This window comes from Suillus discolor, assembly GCF_016758755.1.
Source record: "Suillus discolor strain FC423 chromosome Unknown F5147scaffold_5, whole genome shotgun sequence".
NCBI lineage: Eukaryota > Fungi > Basidiomycota > Agaricomycetes > Boletales > Suillaceae > Suillus > Suillus discolor.
Genome location: NW_024541252.1, coordinates 210,614 through 227,584, shown reverse-complemented (window position 1 = coordinate 227,584; position 16,971 = coordinate 210,614). Strand labels below are relative to the sequence as shown.

General features: G+C 47.2%; 5 protein-coding genes across 5 annotated transcripts; 4 read left to right on the top strand and 1 right to left on the bottom strand.

Moving 5' to 3' along the window:
• Positions 1-1,475: 1,475 nt before the first annotated feature.
• Positions 1,476-3,727, top strand: F5147DRAFT_833379 (cytochrome P450; the record flags this gene model as incomplete). Its single annotated transcript, XM_041443859.1, has 14 exons — positions 1,476-1,689; positions 1,750-1,879; positions 1,932-2,123; positions 2,190-2,335; positions 2,388-2,500; positions 2,555-2,660; positions 2,720-2,733; positions 2,791-2,980; positions 3,033-3,089; positions 3,143-3,167; positions 3,217-3,339; positions 3,391-3,404; positions 3,461-3,593; positions 3,643-3,727. The coding sequence occupies 14 exons, from the start codon at positions 1,476-1,478 to the stop codon at positions 3,725-3,727; spliced, it is 1,542 nt and encodes a 513-aa protein (XP_041297951.1).
• Positions 3,728-4,524: 797 nt separating this feature from the next.
• On the top strand, positions 4,525-5,601 carry F5147DRAFT_627759 (NAD dependent epimerase/dehydratase; the record flags this gene model as incomplete). Its single annotated transcript, XM_041432721.1, has 5 exons — positions 4,525-4,564; positions 4,619-4,663; positions 4,713-5,126; positions 5,178-5,331; positions 5,392-5,601. 5 exons carry the CDS (start codon positions 4,525-4,527, stop codon positions 5,579-5,581), a joined length of 843 nt encoding a protein of 280 aa, XP_041297950.1. The 3' UTR covers positions 5,582-5,601.
• A 155-nt stretch (positions 5,602-5,756) lies between these two features.
• F5147DRAFT_742882 (ubiquitin-conjugating enzyme E2 2) lies at positions 5,757-6,375 on the top strand (the record flags this gene model as incomplete). Its single annotated transcript, XM_041439566.1, has 3 exons — positions 5,757-5,759; positions 5,809-5,935; positions 5,987-6,375. 3 exons carry the CDS (start codon positions 5,757-5,759, stop codon positions 6,373-6,375), a joined length of 519 nt encoding a protein of 172 aa, XP_041297949.1.
• Positions 6,376-10,875: 4,500 nt separating this feature from the next.
• Positions 10,876-15,388, top strand: F5147DRAFT_768442 (SNF2 family N-terminal domain-containing protein; the record flags this gene model as incomplete). Its single annotated transcript, XM_041440976.1, has 28 exons — positions 10,876-11,119; positions 11,170-11,332; positions 11,383-11,469; positions 11,523-11,588; positions 11,640-11,687; positions 11,746-11,762; positions 11,815-11,933; positions 11,969-12,070; positions 12,122-12,216; positions 12,267-12,332; positions 12,382-12,465; positions 12,495-12,588; positions 12,636-12,669; positions 12,718-12,779; positions 12,834-12,911; positions 12,959-13,032; positions 13,087-13,102; positions 13,153-13,251; positions 13,304-13,357; positions 13,408-13,418; positions 13,476-13,561; positions 13,609-13,771; positions 13,821-14,301; positions 14,360-14,690; positions 14,739-14,940; positions 14,999-15,118; positions 15,213-15,315; positions 15,368-15,388. 28 exons carry the CDS (start codon positions 10,876-10,878, stop codon positions 15,386-15,388), a joined length of 3,120 nt encoding a protein of 1,039 aa, XP_041297948.1.
• Positions 15,364-16,190, bottom strand: F5147DRAFT_299670 (uncharacterized protein). Its single transcript, XM_041429103.1, has 2 exons — positions 15,987-16,190; positions 15,364-15,926 (listed from the first exon to the last, which is right to left on the bottom strand). The coding sequence occupies exons 1-2, from the start codon at positions 16,085-16,087 to the stop codon at positions 15,686-15,688; spliced, it is 342 nt and encodes a 113-aa protein (XP_041297947.1). The 5' UTR covers positions 16,088-16,190; the 3' UTR covers positions 15,364-15,685.
• Positions 16,191-16,971: the final 781 nt, after the last annotated feature.

The window sequence follows — 16,971 nt, the reverse complement described above, 5'->3', positions numbered from 1 at the left end:
AAATTAACCAATCGGCGACCCACCAGTTTACTCTGCCTGTCCGTTGGGTACCGGGTATTACTGACCTTCCCGCATTCTCGCAATTTGGCAGCAGAAAGGCGCTATTCGACACACGAGCAACAAGGCAACGAGAAATAAGATTTGGTACAATGAATCTCCGCCCCGCTGCGACTTCAGCGACTGGTTGGAATACGGACGTATGGAAGGAAAAGCCCTGATGCAAGAACTCCGTGATTCCGCTCGAGCGGCAGGGCGGAGAGCTCATTTCGAACTGGATGTGGCCTCAGTCATGCATTGCGAATTTACTCAAACTGAAGATCGTCATGATTAGACTGACTTGCAGCCTGCAGCGAGGCCGAGCGATTGGAAGGAAAGGGCGACGTACCAGGGAACTGTGAGAGACAGTCGAGTCAACTCTAAAGGCAACGAGATAAAGAAATGAATATCCCATGAATCGCGAGGCGAGCGAGCCATACAGGAGGAACTGATTTCGTGCGAGAAGAAAAGTGAAAAGTTTGCGGAAATGGCGAAGGAAATGATTTGATGGCCCATCTTAGGCGAATGGATTTGATGCATGGGGGATATGATAACAGGCTGATTTGCTGAGGTTTTGCGCATTGTGTGAGCTCCTCGTCGCAAGCTCTGTCCGCAGGACCTGCAAAATGGCATTATGTAACACTTTTGGCCTTGCTGACCGCTTACATCCAATGTGCTGGGCAGCATCACGCAGGACGGAAACAGTCAAACAGCTCAGACTGGTTTCGTAGGACACAGGCGACGCAGTAAACCACGATGGATTACGTGCGGCGACGGAGAGACCGCAGACCCCTGTAGAAGACTGAAGGTCCTGTGAACGCAACGTAAAACGTTGAATAACAAAACAATGCGTGTAAGACAGCGACTCAAATTGAGAACAAGGAAAACCAACTGATTCCTCACCCACTCGAACCAGGACATCGGGTTCATGGAAGATCACAGACACAGGAAGGTCAAAACTACTGCATGCAGAACAGGACTGGACATGAAGCTCAAGTGGCGATTGCAACCACGCACAAAAAGCAGGGGCAGTTGCAAAAACGGTGGAATGGGCATGATGGTGATACAACGGGTTATAATACAATGGGTATGTGGGTGTCTCGTGTTCAACATCATGGGGTGGACAATCATGCAAGCTAAGCACGGGTGCACGGGGACTTTCGCAAGAACACAGATGACGAATGGGCATTAATAATAAAAAATACATGCACGACAGAACACGTACTCGAAGCGGGACTGAAACAGCCACGAAAAGCGAGTGCCCACTAAGGACGGCAGAAGAGGAAGAAATGGGAAGGTGCACTAGTTCGGACTAGACCCAAAACCCTAGACTAAAAAAACCGCGCGCATCAGAAAATACCGTGTGCCTGGACAATTTGATCCGACAGGACGCTCCCTACTCCGTACTTATAGTCGGAGAAGACCAACTAACTCACAGCATGCCTTGCGCTCAACCACAATCTCTTCCCATGCTCTTCACTCTAGGGGTATCGTGCGTTATTGCCCTGCTTGTCGCTTTGCGTCTGACTCGCAGACGTGTCTACCCTTTCCCTCTGCTACCTGGTCCTCGTCCCTTACCATTTTTGGGCAACGCGCTGCAATTGGATACTAAACGTCCTTGGCTCACATATACTGCGTGGGGAAAGACATATGGTTGGTAGTAGACCAAGCTCTTTGCCAAGCTCCTGGATTTAACTTCATGCCTGATCGTAGGAAAAATCTTCCGCTCCCGGATACTTGGGATCGACATGATCATCATAAGCTCCGAAACCATCGCCCAGGAGTTGCTGGAAAAGCGTTCTGCGAATTACTCTACCCGTCCCGTTTGTCGCATCAATGAATTGTATGCATTACCGGTTTCCATTCAATTTGTTCTTCATCCACTGACGATACAGAGCTGGGCTGGCTTTCAATTCTATACTGCTTCCGTATGGGGAGACTTTACGACAACATCGCAAGATATACCATCAAGTCCTTAGGGCAGAGGTCTCGGTCTCGTACCACGAGATACACTCTCGCCATGCAAATGAACTAGTCATCAATCTCTTAGGTGCCACTAGTGACTCATTGCAGCAACACGCTGAAACGTTCGTACCTAATCCAGTGATGTCGTTGTGACGTGTGGTCCAGTTGACGACCAATCCTTGTGACAGATACTCGGGATCCCTAATTATGGCCGTGACATACGGACATCTCGCTGATGAAGGCTCATTTCTTTCCCATGCGCACGAAATACTTGATATTGCAAAACAGATTCTCTCTCCTGAGAAGGCTGCCATGTTCACAGCCTTTCCTTTCCGTGAGTGCCTCTGTCGACGACATCATCTTGAACATTCAGCATGAGGTTGCAGTCGAAAAGTTGCCGTTTTGGTGCTTTGGTGGAGCATTTGCCCTGATGGGACGCTGTAGAGAAATAAGTCAACGACTTTTGAACGAGCCCTTGAACGAAGTGAAGGCACAGATAGTACGTTCGCGCAGACTTGTGGATGAAAGTTTCGCCTGATCTGTTTGCGTGAAGGCAGATGGTACTGCTTCGCGCTCATTAGTTGCTGACTTTCTCAGTGAAGCTCACGACGACACTGACGAAGACAATCTGAAGGCTGTTGCATTCATGGGATACATGGGTAGGAATTTGTTTTCACCCAGACGGAGCTCATCTGTTGACTGGAATACGGCATCTTAGCTGGCATGGAAACCGTAAGTCGCTACTTAATTACTTGAAACATTTCTGATTCTTATTTTGATGTCTCGCAGACTGCATCTGCATTGCAGACATTCCTGCTGGCTATGATGCTCTATCCTGACGTCCAAACCCGTGCTCGTGCAGAAATTGACCAAGCTGTGAGGTACGACAGCATGCCGTGCCTTGATGACAGGGCGTCACTGCCCTACCTTGATGCCATTCTCCACGAGGTCATGAGATGGTATCCTCCCGCCCCCTTAGGTTAGCCGGTGGTAATACAGGTTTGTGTTTGCATGGCTGACCCTTTGCACAGGATTCGCACATGCGGCATCAAATGATGATGTTTACCAAGGGCACTTTATACCCAAAGGTTTGAAGTCGTAAGAATCAAGGTTGCCATTGACTCACCTGTAGTTCGGCCAGGTACAATAGTCATGGTTAATCAGTGGTATGTCGGGCTTGGATGCATGTATTGGTTTGAGCTGAGCATTGTTCAGGGCACTGTCTCGGGATGAAGACATATTTCCCGATGCATCGCGCTTCGACCCTAGCCGCCATCTGACCGTCGATGGGAAGCTGAAGAACCCTTTCGTCAACCATTTTGCCTTTGGTCATGGCAGGTGAATTTTCCAACCTTACTATCATCTTCAATGATCCACTGACCCTTGCAGGCGTATTTGTCCTGGTAGGCTGATTCATGGCTGATTTGGCAGTGTCGAGGATGACAAATGCCTTTGGCAGGTCGTTGGTTTGCAGAGAACAGTCTGTGGAATGCATTTGCTACCATACTCGCCGTCTTGCGCATCGATCATGCCAAAGACTCAAACGGAGACAAGATCGAGGTGAAGCCGGAGTACACCACCGGCTTGGGGATGTAAGTGATCTAGTATGTATTCAATAACCTACAACTGACTCTGCCGAAGTCACCCTGAACCATTTCCTTGCTCGTTTGAAGTCGTGAACACAGCGAGAGAAGCACACATCCGAATGATGATGAATTCGAGGTAGACTTAGTTTGTACTTGAGGTGGTCTGACATATGATATGGCGCAAAGTGCACTGGATGGCACGGTTTTACGGCCTCTGTTTTTGTCTGTCTCTGATGAACAAGAGAATTGCTTTTGAATACGTTGACTCTTCAGAAACTATACCCGTTTCCAAAATCTCGTGACCCGGCGCCACTGCAACGTTGGTCCACCTCAATATCGGTCGACAGTAACCTATGCATTCGTACGTATATCGAATCATTCAAGTATGTAACTGGAGCGTCATTAAAGTTCGCCTTGGAGCGTCATAATCACGCAGACTGACGGGGCAGGCAAGTCAACAAGGCAACAAGAGATAAGAAGATTTGTGTTACAGCGAATACGGGTTAATCCAGAGAAGATGGTTTCATGTGAATGAATGCATAGTTCGGGGAGAGTGAACCGTACTTTCGCGATAGTAAGCAGAGCGGGGGGTGATGATGCATATATAGGTATTGGGATCATCAGTATCGTAGAACGTGTAAGCTAGTTGAAGTGAGTCGGTTGACTCGGGGTGAGGATATAAGGATTTTGGCAATGCCATCGCTGTTGGGACTTGAAGGCCCAAAGATTGATAGTCTTATCATCAGATCCGAAGCACTGACGAGGAGGGCGCCGACCGTTTACAGTATTAATATGAGTGTGCTCTTTGGAGGAGTTCCGACCGGGTGACCACTATGTCCCTGATCCGTTTCGATATTTTCACACAAGTAGTGATCACACCTGGACATTCTTAAGCTTGAAGCTGAAGCTTTGATCAGCTTGGTTATCATCATTTGCCATGGATCTTGGATTGAAGGGAGTGCATGTCCTTGTCACAGGTTGCAATTGTATCCTTTTACTATGCGAGTGCTGATCTGATACTACTTACACAGGGGCAAGTGGCGGAATCGGGCTCGAGACTGTGAAATTGTTTTGTAGTAAGTCATCCCCCAAAAGATATCTGAGCACTGGGTTGAGAGCATCCAGCACTTGGTGCAAATGTGACCGCACATTATAATTCGCAGTTTGGTCCGATACAGGAACTTTTGGCGTCGAACACCAATCTTCAACACGTCCAGGCGAATCTGTCTGAAGAGCAGGCTGTTATAACCATGTTCAAATCGCTGTCTACTATGCCTCATGGTCCCGTGCAAGTAGTGGTCATCAATCACGCTATATCTTACAGTTTAGCTGTGCCCATTGCAAGGATGACGCTGGATCAATGGAACACTACAATGACTGTGAATTTGACATCTTCATTCCTTGTGTGCAGAGAGTATTTGCAGCATCTGGAAAGGGCTTCCTCGGATATCAAGGAAAAGGCAGCAATTATTCTTGTCGGAAGTACTGCTGGGAAGTATGGTGAAGCCAACAACGGGGACTACGCTGCGACTAAGAGTGGTCAGTAATAGTTTCTGTCAACACTTTTGACATGGACTCACGATATTCTAGCAATGATGTATGGTTTGAACCTGACGCTGAAGAATGAGATCGTGAAGATAGCCCCAAAAGGTAGAGTCAACTGTATCGCACCTGGCTGGGTCAAGACGCGTATGGTTGAAGACATCTTGAATGATCCTCAAACAATGTCTCGTATATTGGCTACGTAAGCGATACCATTTGATCCATTGTTGAATAATTGGTGATGAATGTCATGCCACCGCAGGGTTCCACTTAAGAAAGTGGCCATGCCAATGGACATCGCGACACAGATTGTGGTTCTTGCATCGTCTACTCTTTCTGGTCACGTCACTGGACAAGTGGTGATGGTTGAGGGTGGAATGGAAGGGAGACTGCTAAACAGGCCCGAAGACATCGATGGGCTGCAGAGCAACTGCAGAGATGCTGAGAATTAGTAGGGAGAAATATTTGAATGCCTTTTCTAATTGCCGATTGTGGTGTGCTTTGTAAGCATTCGCTTGAGGCTAGCAGCGGACCGGGTGTGGCCTTGCGAACCCTCTTGATCCTGTACTTCTAGTTCTCTCGCAATTCTTACCTCTGTTTTAATCAAATACAAGCCAGCCAGATAACATGGTATGCGAGCATCAAATCCCATCGTCTTTGCCGCTTATGATTTCAATAGTCTACCACCTGCAGGAGACGGCTTATCCGTGACTTCAAACGACTCTCTAGTGACCCGCCAAGCGGCATTTCTGGAAGTCCATGTCCGGATAACATCATGATCTGGAACGCTGTAATATTTGGGCCTTGTCAGTTTTCTATCTCTGTATATAACTATCCTTCTCTGACACTACTTACAGCTGATACACCCTTTGAGGACGGCACATTCAAACTTCTGCTCACGTTTGATGAATCTTACCCCAACAAGCCGCCTACAGTGAAATTTCTTTCCAGAATGTTCCATCCAAATGTATATAACAATGGCGAGCTCTGTCTGGACATTCTACAAAACCGCTGGTCTCCCACATATGATGTCGCCGCCATCCTTACTTCCATCCAGAGTCTCCTGCACGATCCTAATCCGAACAGCCCAGCAAATGCAGAGGCTGCGCAATTGTACCGAGACAACATGAAGGAGTACGTAAGAAGGGTGAAAGCCACAGTGGAGGATAGCTGGTTAGATCCAGAAGAGAAGCAGAAGATGATAGTCGATGGCGACGGAGAAGGTAGTATAGAGTCTACTGCCTGACGCATCCTTTCGTTTGGTTTATGTTCTCACGGACAACTTCTGCGATCTCTGTTGTTCTGTTTCAGTTTACCAGATTTAATTTAATGAGGTTTGTGTTCGGACTCCTTGTAAATTGTCACTTCGATCATACCCGCCAACAGTGGTTTCCCCGGCTATGAACAATACTCATCTATGCATTAATCGTGCAGTACTTTAAGCACACCTTAATATCAGTTGCTCTACCAGGACAACCTCCTCTGTTCAAACTTTTGCTATGAGCAATACGAGTGTTTGAATTATATTCGTGCTAATCACAAACAGGAAAGAATCGGTGAGTTGGCAAAAAATCATGTTGAATGTTAATGTCGAGCATTCCGTAGAACGCAGTCGGTGGAGGCTTGTGAGCCTATTGGCCGACAAGTTGTGATTTATTATCTCATGTTCTGCGTGGAAATAGCTCCGGGATCGATATGAAGATAGGTTTCGGTGCTACCGATCATCATAATTGGCTGCGTGGAGTTTGCACGCGAATTGCATATCTTGCAGTTATCATCGCGAGCAAACGACTGCTCAAGCGTTGCTTTCCGATAACAGCGTACCTCTCGTCTGAATCGGTATGTGTTATTGTGTGATGCATTCTTTCTGATGGAATGTGTCATATCTCACCTCAAGGCTGGCTAATCGGCTAGTGGTCCGTGCTGTTCTATGCAGTTGGACCAGAAGCTACATCGGGCGTGCTTCGCCCTCATAGCCTTCATTAATCCAGGGTGATTGAGAGGTCGGGACTGCGGACCGCCTTGCAGGATTTGTACTGTGTTAGTGGGACCTTCTTTCGGATGCAGTGAACAGAATATCGTGCTTCCGACTCTTCCCCACTGAAGATCGAAATTGTGACACGTTTCTGAAGATTGTGGAATCGGATGGCCGTGGCATTGCATTAGGATCTCTCCGTGTACGAGTCATCCCTGTGCGGAGGATCTGTTGATGCGATCCTTCGGTTTGATGTATATGGGACTTTGCACATAATAACCTTGGACATATACGCACCAAGTTTTACCAGTCGCACGTTTCGATTAGCCACCAATCGGATATTCCGACCTTGCACTACACATGTTGTCCAACTGCCCTGCAGGTGTACATAGAAACTTTGGACTAGTATATGACACATACTAATTAATATTAGCCCACGAAATTTGAAATTCGATCGCAACAGGAGGGTTCGCGTTGTCTTTTCACTCCCACATCATGCCGTGCATACACTACGCCCGGACCTGCAAAACCACTCACGCACCTCACCTACTTATGCAGAATAGTTTATGTCGAGAAGTCGCCAAGAACCATGGGATGCACATAGTCACACGTGCAGTGTACCTCGCCAGTATCGGAGTGCATTAGCCTTCCACAAGATTGAATCTTTGTTCCACGACATATAACGAGCATATGATGAAGCAATCGCTTTCCACAGATGAATGTGATCTCGTGCGGCGTCACTACTAACCTAAACTCGGTGAAAAAAAAACCGAAAAACCATGCTAACGCGGCCGATGATTAAAGACAAAAACAAGCGGTGCGTGAGGCGCCAACGTTGGGTTACCCAAGGGTGGTCAGAATATCAATACGTTGAATTCTTCAGATTCGTCAGTCTACCACACTTCGTTGTAAGCAGAAGGAATCAAATATAAGTTGCAACTCACTTTGAATAGCATAATTCTACTTTCGTCCATCAAAATATTATCCACATCAAACAACTCCTCGCTAACGATCTCACGATAAGGTAACGCAGATCCTAGCGGTTCCATAAATGGGCAAAAAATGGTACTAGTCAGCTCGCCTTCCACAAATCGACCAAGCCAGATTGATTTATCTTCTGCGTGATAATTCCAAGCGATGTGTGGGTTAAAATCTCTGACGCGTAACCGTTGGCGCTTGCGTGACACTCGAGAAGAGTCGTTGATGGGCTCAACAACACGAAATCACAGAGTAAAAACTGCCAGTCCTAGACCCTTTGAACCCGGAACCACGACGTATGCTGCGGCCCCCACGTTGACCAAAGCAACTTGGGATCATTCAAGGTCGGTTGGCCATAAGTCTTGACGAATAAGTTTTCGAGTTGCACAATGACACTGCGCAACATAAAGAAACTATAGCGGCGGGAATCGATTGGGCGAGTGAGACCCATTGTCCCAGTAACAGAGACATGGATGGCTACGAGTTGATCGTTCGTACTGGGGTGAAATGAGCATGTAGGTTGGTAGGACTTTTGAGAATATGGAAGCATGGAGGTTGGAATTATATTTACGCCCGTGACTGCCCCTGTGTATGAAACATGATCCATGAGAGAAGGCAAAGAGAGTTTTGCGATGCATTTGATTTGTCGGCAACGCAGTATATCTCCATGGTCCCGCGGGACTCGAGAACGAGGAATTTCTCCTCTGCAATGAAGGAGTAGTCATTGATACTACTGTGAAACCGGAGAACGAACTGTGGTGTAAACAAGCCTTTAGTCATTCTAGCTTATGACAGTACTATTGATTTACCTGGTAACCATTCTTGGATTTCCAGTCCCACATTTGTATCTAGTCCCAAACCGAGCCCTCATTCACCATCACATGCAGCAGCAGCATACTAATGTAGTTCCCCATGATTCGGACGTTTCATTGATTGGTGGATTGGACTATTTCGCAGTCTTATCGACTGTTTTCAGGATTGGTTGCGTTGCATCGGCGTGGATTTCGTTCGTTGTCAGAGACCTCAGATGGAGATCGTACGTATGAGTCCGGCTTCCAGCGCAGTTCAGTCTGAAAATGAACTGGGCGAAAGACTGCAAACGCTCACGGGTCTGGCGAATATGCCACCACGACAAGTAGATCTTGCACAGCACAGAAAGTGAAGTCCAGTGTCGACAGGGCAGCTTCAACAATGTAGATCATTGAAATCAGTCGCGGATGGTAGATGCGTAAAGGGGATGCAATCCTCCCCAACAATGCCGTATACACCACCTGAAAATTCAAGGGTAGTTTCCAACATCACTTGGGGGGAGCGTGCGCTTCTGTTTGTATTCGAAGCGTTGCCATGCAGCGTCATGCCGTCTAAATCATTTGCGGCGTGTAGCTGGCGGCATGTCTATTTCAGAGGTTCCCACTGGAATTATTTGGAAATAGCTGAGGTCGATCATATGATACTGCAGCATCTCTGAATTGTCGATGATTGCTTTCAGCGCTTTGCACATCTATGGCTGATAAGTATCATAGTAAGATGGATGATGATGATGTGTTCGCTTACCTGTCATACCCGTACTAGGTCGTACGCGTCAAGAGGTGACAATATAAGGTACAAAAGCTCTTGGGCGAGCTGTACCAGTGTTGTAGCTTTCAGCATGTGGCTCATCAGAAATTCTAGGATGCATTACAGCGGGAGGCCAAGCGCTGGCTGCGCTGCAGTGCATTGGAACCAAGAGGAGATTTTACCAGTCAGATCAAATCGACACTTCGAAGTTCGACTGTGAAAGGTGCAGCAGGTGCAGCTCAGTAAGTACCTTGTAGGCGTGGAGGGGATGAGAAAGTACAACTTATGCTTGGGCTAGAAGTTAATAGAAGCCGCTTTAGCTTCAGCTTCAGCTTCAAAAATACGACTGCCAAGTTCACACGCATCGGCTGACACCAACTTGGCCTCTACTTCAAGTACTTGTAACTTTTCTGTGTACAACCAAGTGCAGTACCAACAGCTGCAACTCCTTGGCAGGAATGCTGATCATCGCCCTCCTTCAGCACTCAGCGCTTCAGCCTGTGGCCACTTCATTTGGCCACTCAGTTATGTATGCAATCGTGGAGTTGATATTCTGCAAATCTTGCATTTCCGCTGGCACATGTGACATGGTATATTACCTCTACTATGAGCAGCGCAGGGATCATTGGCCTGGTATTCAACAAGCATGGATACGAAGTGTGGCTGTCCCTACTAGTTGAACAATGTTTTGAGCCCAAGCGCGTCAGCCTACTGCACAATGTCACCAATAAGACACGCGTGTGTAGGAGGAACCGCTTTGAGGTCCAGGAAGGGGCAACGATGAGATGGCTATGGACTGCCAGGGTAGCAGGAATGGTAAGGTTTGCAAAAGGCGAGTGGAAGGAAGAGGTCAAACACGGTGTATCCGACCAGAAGAACACGATCAGTTCTACACACATTGGCGTATCAATCTCGCATGCCTCGGTGAGATACAAGAGCACATGCTAAAAACTATTATTGTCCGTCACGGAAGGCCGTCTTGCTTTCGTTTGGCTGAATGGTGACCTATCGTGCAAACTTGTCATTCCGCTGGCAGGGAAACAAATAGGGTGAAGATGCGCATCCGAGACATGCAACCAAGTACTTCCAAGTTCCAACTTGGTCCGCTCAGCCAATTGCTCCCGCGTATGTTTTAGAGTTTGTTTGGCGTTGTTTGGCAACGCCGTGTTTAATTAATTCAAGTTGCTGTACCTAGTATACTTCAAGTGCGCTCATCTATCCCAGCCGTACTCGAAGATGGGTGATATATCCAAGAGCACCCAAAAGAGCACATCACGCGTCCTGGCTGCGCTGGATTACTCCATGCCTTCTTCTTCCTCAAGTTCTCATACCACTATCCAAACATCCCAAATTCTCGGCAAGCGTAAATCCGAGTCTGATACCTTTCCTGTGTCGCCAGTGATGAGAGCACGAACTCTCCCAGACATCGATTCAATGATTCATGGACCACACTCATCACTCAACAGGCCTGTGCATGCGAGTAAGAGAATTGCAGATATTCGTTATTACCATCTCACGACTCGACTGCAGCTGGCGCTTCATCACAAGGCGCTTCATCTAGAGCTGGCAAATCCAAACCAAGAACCAAGAACAATATTCAAAGCAAGCTCATTACATCTGGCTTCTCTCTGAGATACGACAGCGAAACTCCTGCTAGTCGCATTGATCAAGGAGGCCCTGATCAAGAACAGAGGTACTTTGCCTGAGCAGTGGAATATCACCCGTCGCTGACACAAGTATAAGATTGGCAGAATTTGTTTATAACTCTATTGAAAACCTTGGGGATAGACGGTCCGTTAAGGATGCTATCCGGAACCTCGGTCTTCAGAGGTGCGTGGTGCATTCAACATGACATTCGCAATGGTTGTACTGAGGTCGTATAGTGACAAGGATCTCCTCCCCGGTCTCGAAGTACGGCTTTTACCTCACCAGCTCATCGGTGTCGATTGGTACAGTATTAATATATAGGTTTCTGTGCATATATTAATTTCAGAGCACAGGATGGTGGACCAAGAAAGAAAGTCCCCTCACAGGGGTGGTATCTTAGCGTAAGTATTTTCATTTTATTTTCAACTCATGCACCTTAATGATATTGACCTGACTCAGAGATGAAATGGGTCTTGGTCAGTTGTTTCAACTTCGTCAAAATGCATCTGACGAAATATTCTGCCTCAGGCAAGACTGTCCAAATGATTGCCACAATGGCAGCCAATTTGCCCAGGGACACTGATGCTGTGAAGACCACGCTCGTCGTCGTTCCCGCCGCGCTCCTTCAACAGGCTAGTTTGTTTTCCGTGATCGGTTTTGACCACGTTGACACCATTGCCAGTGGAAGGAGGAAATCGAGACGAAGTCGAATGACTTATTTACCGTGCATATACATCATGGACGGGATAAGCTTTCCACCCTGATGGACGTCAGATCTAAAGATGTATGTTATCTGAATCATCACAGTTTCGCAAAGTGACTGAGGTATCGTTAGGTCATCATCACTACATATCAAACCCTGAGCACGGAGCTTACTATTCCAAAAGACATCGAAGAAGGCAAGGAACTGGCATATCTTGAGGATCACGGGTAGGTAACACATTATTTGTACTATGTCGACCCCTTCAGCTACCTTGCAGAGGGGTACTTGGTCGCATGAGATGGTATCGTGTGATTTTAGACGAGGCCCAATTTATTCGAAACAGGTATGTTCAGCATTATTCCATTTATTGAGTCATTTGACATTCCCAACAGAGGAACGCACGCTAGCCGCAGTGTAGCTCTACTCCGTTCAACTTATAGGTGGATGCTTACAGGCACACCTGTCACAAATACACTGTATGCCCAATTTTTACAGCATTTCTTAGTTACCCAACTTCTCCCAGTGCTGACATATATGGGCTTATTCGCTTTGGGCGTTTTCGTCCTTGGAATGACTGGGAGTCATTTAAACAATATATTGTGCGTTCCTTCGCGTTTTGCATGCTCTGCTTCTCATCTTCGTTTAGGCAAAGGTGCAGCAAGAGGATGCGCCGCTTGCGGGTGAGTAAACTGCCCGTTCTGATGTAGTTCTCGGGCTCAATCATACAGCAATGCGAGCGCAGGAGATTCTGAAGCCCCTGTTGCTTCGCCGCACAAAACAAGCTAGATTGGTAAATCACTAATAGGATATCTTATTCCTGTATTCTCACTCGTGAGTTTTATAGGAAGGAAAGCTCATTCTTCAGCTGCCCCCGAAAAACATTGAGCTCGTGACTCTTGAATTCTCGGCAGACGAGCAACAGGTACGTTGATTGGGTACTCTGACATTTCACATACTCATATCTCACAGCTGTATGATGATTTCGAAAAGAAAAGCCACGTTCAAATCAATCGCTTCATCAGAAAAGGGACGTTGTTGAAGAAGTATGCACTCATTTATTTTTGCGTTATATTTTCTAAATGCAGTTTCCATCTTAGTGCAACTTATATCCTGGTACTTCTTTGCATTTGCATTCTTGTGGTCATTTTTGATACATTTTATAGGCGATGATCCTCCGGCTTCGGCAGCTGTGTTGTCACCCGAACTTAATCTTGGCGCGTCTTTTGTTCTTCGATTACATAGGTGAATTAACACACCCCACAGTGTCACACGGAAGAGCACGAAGACCCTTCCATACTGATGTCTGATGACAAGGGAAAGGAGTTTGCGCGAGCAATCCGAGTCATGGGGCCAGCCTGGGTCGGCGATGTGAGTACTGTTAGTCTACCCATAGCCAGTATTAAACTATCTGCCTACAGATCAAGAAGAGGTTCAGTTTTACTCTATTATGTGACAGGTAAAGGAGCTAACAAATTGCTACACTCAGGTTCATGACACGCGCGCTAGAGAGTAATCTACTCGTATTCTCGGATGAGGAGGGCGCAGATGCAACATGCCCTGTCTGCAAAGATCGTATGTACTCGTGTCTCACTAGATTGATGCTCACATGTATGCGAAAGTGTACGTCAACAACGCTGGTCGTGTCCTTACCTGTGGTCATGAGATTTGCTTTGGTCAGTGGACCCTCATCATGCCATCGTTGTCGTGTTTTGATCGCGGTCTTGTATCTCTAGATTGTATGCTCATGCTTTCAAATTCGCCGATTACGCACAACGGGGAATTGTAAGCTCCTAATTCCTACTCCTTCTGTTACACCTAAACCATTACCCAGTGGTCATGGAAATGAGAAAGAAAATATTCGTGCCGAACGTGAGTATGAAGCTGCTGCTGCGAAAGGTCACCGGCCTTGTGCGTATTCCTCTTTTCTTCGTCACGCTGTACTCTCGCTCATTCGCGCAGGCCCTACGTGCAAGAAGATGAACGACCTGAGCCCAACGAAGGTGTTCAAGTCCATTGCATTCGAGCCAGAGGAGGATGAAGTCGAGGAGGCAAATCGCGCTCGTAAGCACGCTCGTCGGCTTGTGCTCGAGAAGCCCGTGCGCCAGGGTACAGTTTCAAGTGAAGAGTCGTCTGACTCGGATTCGGAAATCGAGTTATCTGTGCCTTCACGCTTCAGGGGCGCGACGCCAGAAGTCGACAGCTCCGACGACGATATGCCAGATTTCTCACAGCTATTCGCGAATGGAGGAAAACTCAAGAAGAAGGATAAGAAAGCAACGGGGAATAAACGGTCGCGCCAGCAGTCTGACAACGTGCGCATGACTTTTGTCTTTGTTGGTGCTGGGTTTGACTATGCGGTGTGTACTACAGGACGAAGTAATTGACTTGACTGTGAGTGATGTGTCGGACAACCTTGATGGTTCCGACATTAAGCTCGGAAGGAGGCATGCCGTGCGGTCCTCGAAGAAGCACTATGATAATGGAAAAGGGAAAGCACCCGCGAGGGACGACGAAGAGAAACCTTCATCGCAAAGTGCAGAGAAGACAAATTTGGAAGGCCCCGGCGCCCCTTCCGACGCACTTATTGCCATGTGGCGAAAAGGCGATTACGACCTGGAACCGAGTACGAAGATGCTCGCCCTCATCAGTTTCCTCAAGTCATGGGACGAGAGCGGGGACAAGACAATCTGTTATTCACAGTGTTCGTACTTCACATTCTACAAGTTATTGCTGACACAGTATCACACAGGGACCTCGATGCTTGACCTCATCGAAACACTATTCTCGCGATATGGGATCCGCAGCCTGCGGTATGATGGTTCCATGAACCGGATATCGCGGGATAATACCCTTGCAACATTCAAACGACCTGATGGACCCAAGGTCATCCTCATCAGCACGAAGTGTGGTAGTGTAGGTTTGAATCTGGTTGTGGCGAATCGGATCATCAAGTAAGTCACAGAGTTTGAACCATTTACATCACGATTGCTAAAGACTGATGATGGATAGTTTGGATCTATCCTGGAATTATGCGTCCGAGTCACAAGCATACGACCGCGTACATCGTCTGGGACAAGAGAAAGATGTTTTTGTCAAGCGACTTGTTGTCAAAAATACGATAGAGGAACGGTGAGTCAACCGTTTCCGTTATTCGGACGCTAACTCGGGTTCACTGTTTTTATCTTCTTATCGACTTTCTATCTCCCTCACAACAACCTCGCAGAATGCTCCGCCTTCAGGAGGTTAAAACTGACCTCGCGGATGCCGCGCTCGGCGAGGGCGCGGGAACGAAGCTACAGAAGATGAGCGTTAAGGAAATCAAGACTGTATGATATCATATTATCCCTCGCTACGGTTGCTGATTGCCCATTTTCGTAGTTGTTTGGGATGAAAACCTAATCCGAAAGCGCGGACATGTCACCCTTTATTCTATTTTCTCTCATGAAAGTGTTGTGCGCGCCTTGGCACGAGCGTAAAACTGGCGGCTAAACTTGTTATTTATTTTGCAGTCATGTTGTGCCCATGCATAACACAAATGATTCGTTCTACTAGTATACCTTATCACGACTAATTGGTAGCATAGCACAATGCATAAACTAGTCTATTCCTCTATCTAGATATAGTTGATCCAACGCTCCATCGTAAAAAGGCGCGCATGGCCGTTCTCACCATGGTCCATGTATAAACTAGTAGTTTTCACACTAGAAAGGCAAAAACCCCGAAGAACCCTGCCATAGCTCCCATTACCAATTCAGTGTCAGCATACGAGCCTGCCAGTGCCATTGCTGCGCCCGTAGACTTGACGGTTGCACTCGTCGACGTGGACGTGGACGTCGTCGTATTAGGCCCGAATGACATGCCACTAGGCAGTGTTAAAGTTGGACCGGTTAAAGTCAACGAAGATAAAGTCATTGAGGGGGGCGGAGGGATGGTGAAGCTATAGGGATCAAAGTCAATCTAGCAGCTTATGACAACTGAAGAGGGGGGAGGTACTTACGTTGGGGGCGTAGTACCACTGGGTAGTGCTGAGATATTGACTGAGGGCTGAGCCTGCACACCAGCAACGAACGCAAGGACGAGAGCAGAGGTAACTTTCATGATGATGACCAGTGATGAGCACGATCGTGACAAGTTGAAGTCTGGAAGCACAATAAGTGGTTAAGTTTCTCGAGGTTGGCGACTACAAAATCGGTGTGGGCAACCCTGTAGGGCTTGTGTAGACACTGTAATTGAGTGTAAGGAGTCAGGACGCCCCACCAACAAATTTTTTGTGATATCCATTACATACCTCGCAACTGTCCAGTACAGGGAGAACGTAGTATGTACTAAGAGAAACAGTAAGCCATGCTACCCATACATATGAGCCAACCTTCGATGCTGAACCGATTAGTAGCTGCGGAACTTACGAGAGCGCACAAAAAATCGTTCGATGATGGACCTGAGAACTCCACGTTAGCGAGTAAGTAGTTTGATCCGTTAACGTTACTTAGTACTATACGGCATCAGATCTGAAAACACGAAACTGCTGTACGTTGTTTCACGTTCTGCACCACCTTGATCTCTATTTGTAATATTCCACTCACCGCCTTTCGAGTTGAGATACTCCCGTAACACACCCTTCTACTGGTTGTCTTCCAGAAGTGGTTCGGATGAAATGCCAGAGGTGTGCTGGAACAAGTTCAAACGACGACTTGTTGTCATCACGCATATATTATCCCCTGCGCAGTGCGCATGACAGATTCTGTATCTACTGCAGCGACCAAACGCATTATGTAATAGGCTATGATGATTTGAATCATTTCTAGGTCAGTTTTAATATCAATATGTTTGCGCCACATTGCAGACCTGACGCAGAACATGACGAAATCGAGCTGCTAGCCTTACCAGTTCACCTTTGAAGTTCCATGAGAACAGGCCGGTCACCGTGTAGGAGCAGCGCATGTTCTGTTACCGTCATGACCATATGATGATCCGGACCCGAA

Excerpts from the sequence above, each read along its gene's own strand:
- F5147DRAFT_299670 (XM_041429103.1), bottom strand. The coding sequence starts at position 16,087 with ATGAAAGTTACCTCTGCTCTCGTCCTTGCGTTCGTTGCTGGTGTGCAG. Across the intron at positions 15,927-15,986 it reads AGTGGTACTACGCCCCCAAC|CTTCACCATCCCTCCGCCCC; the intron begins GTAAGTACCTCC and ends TGATCCCTATAG.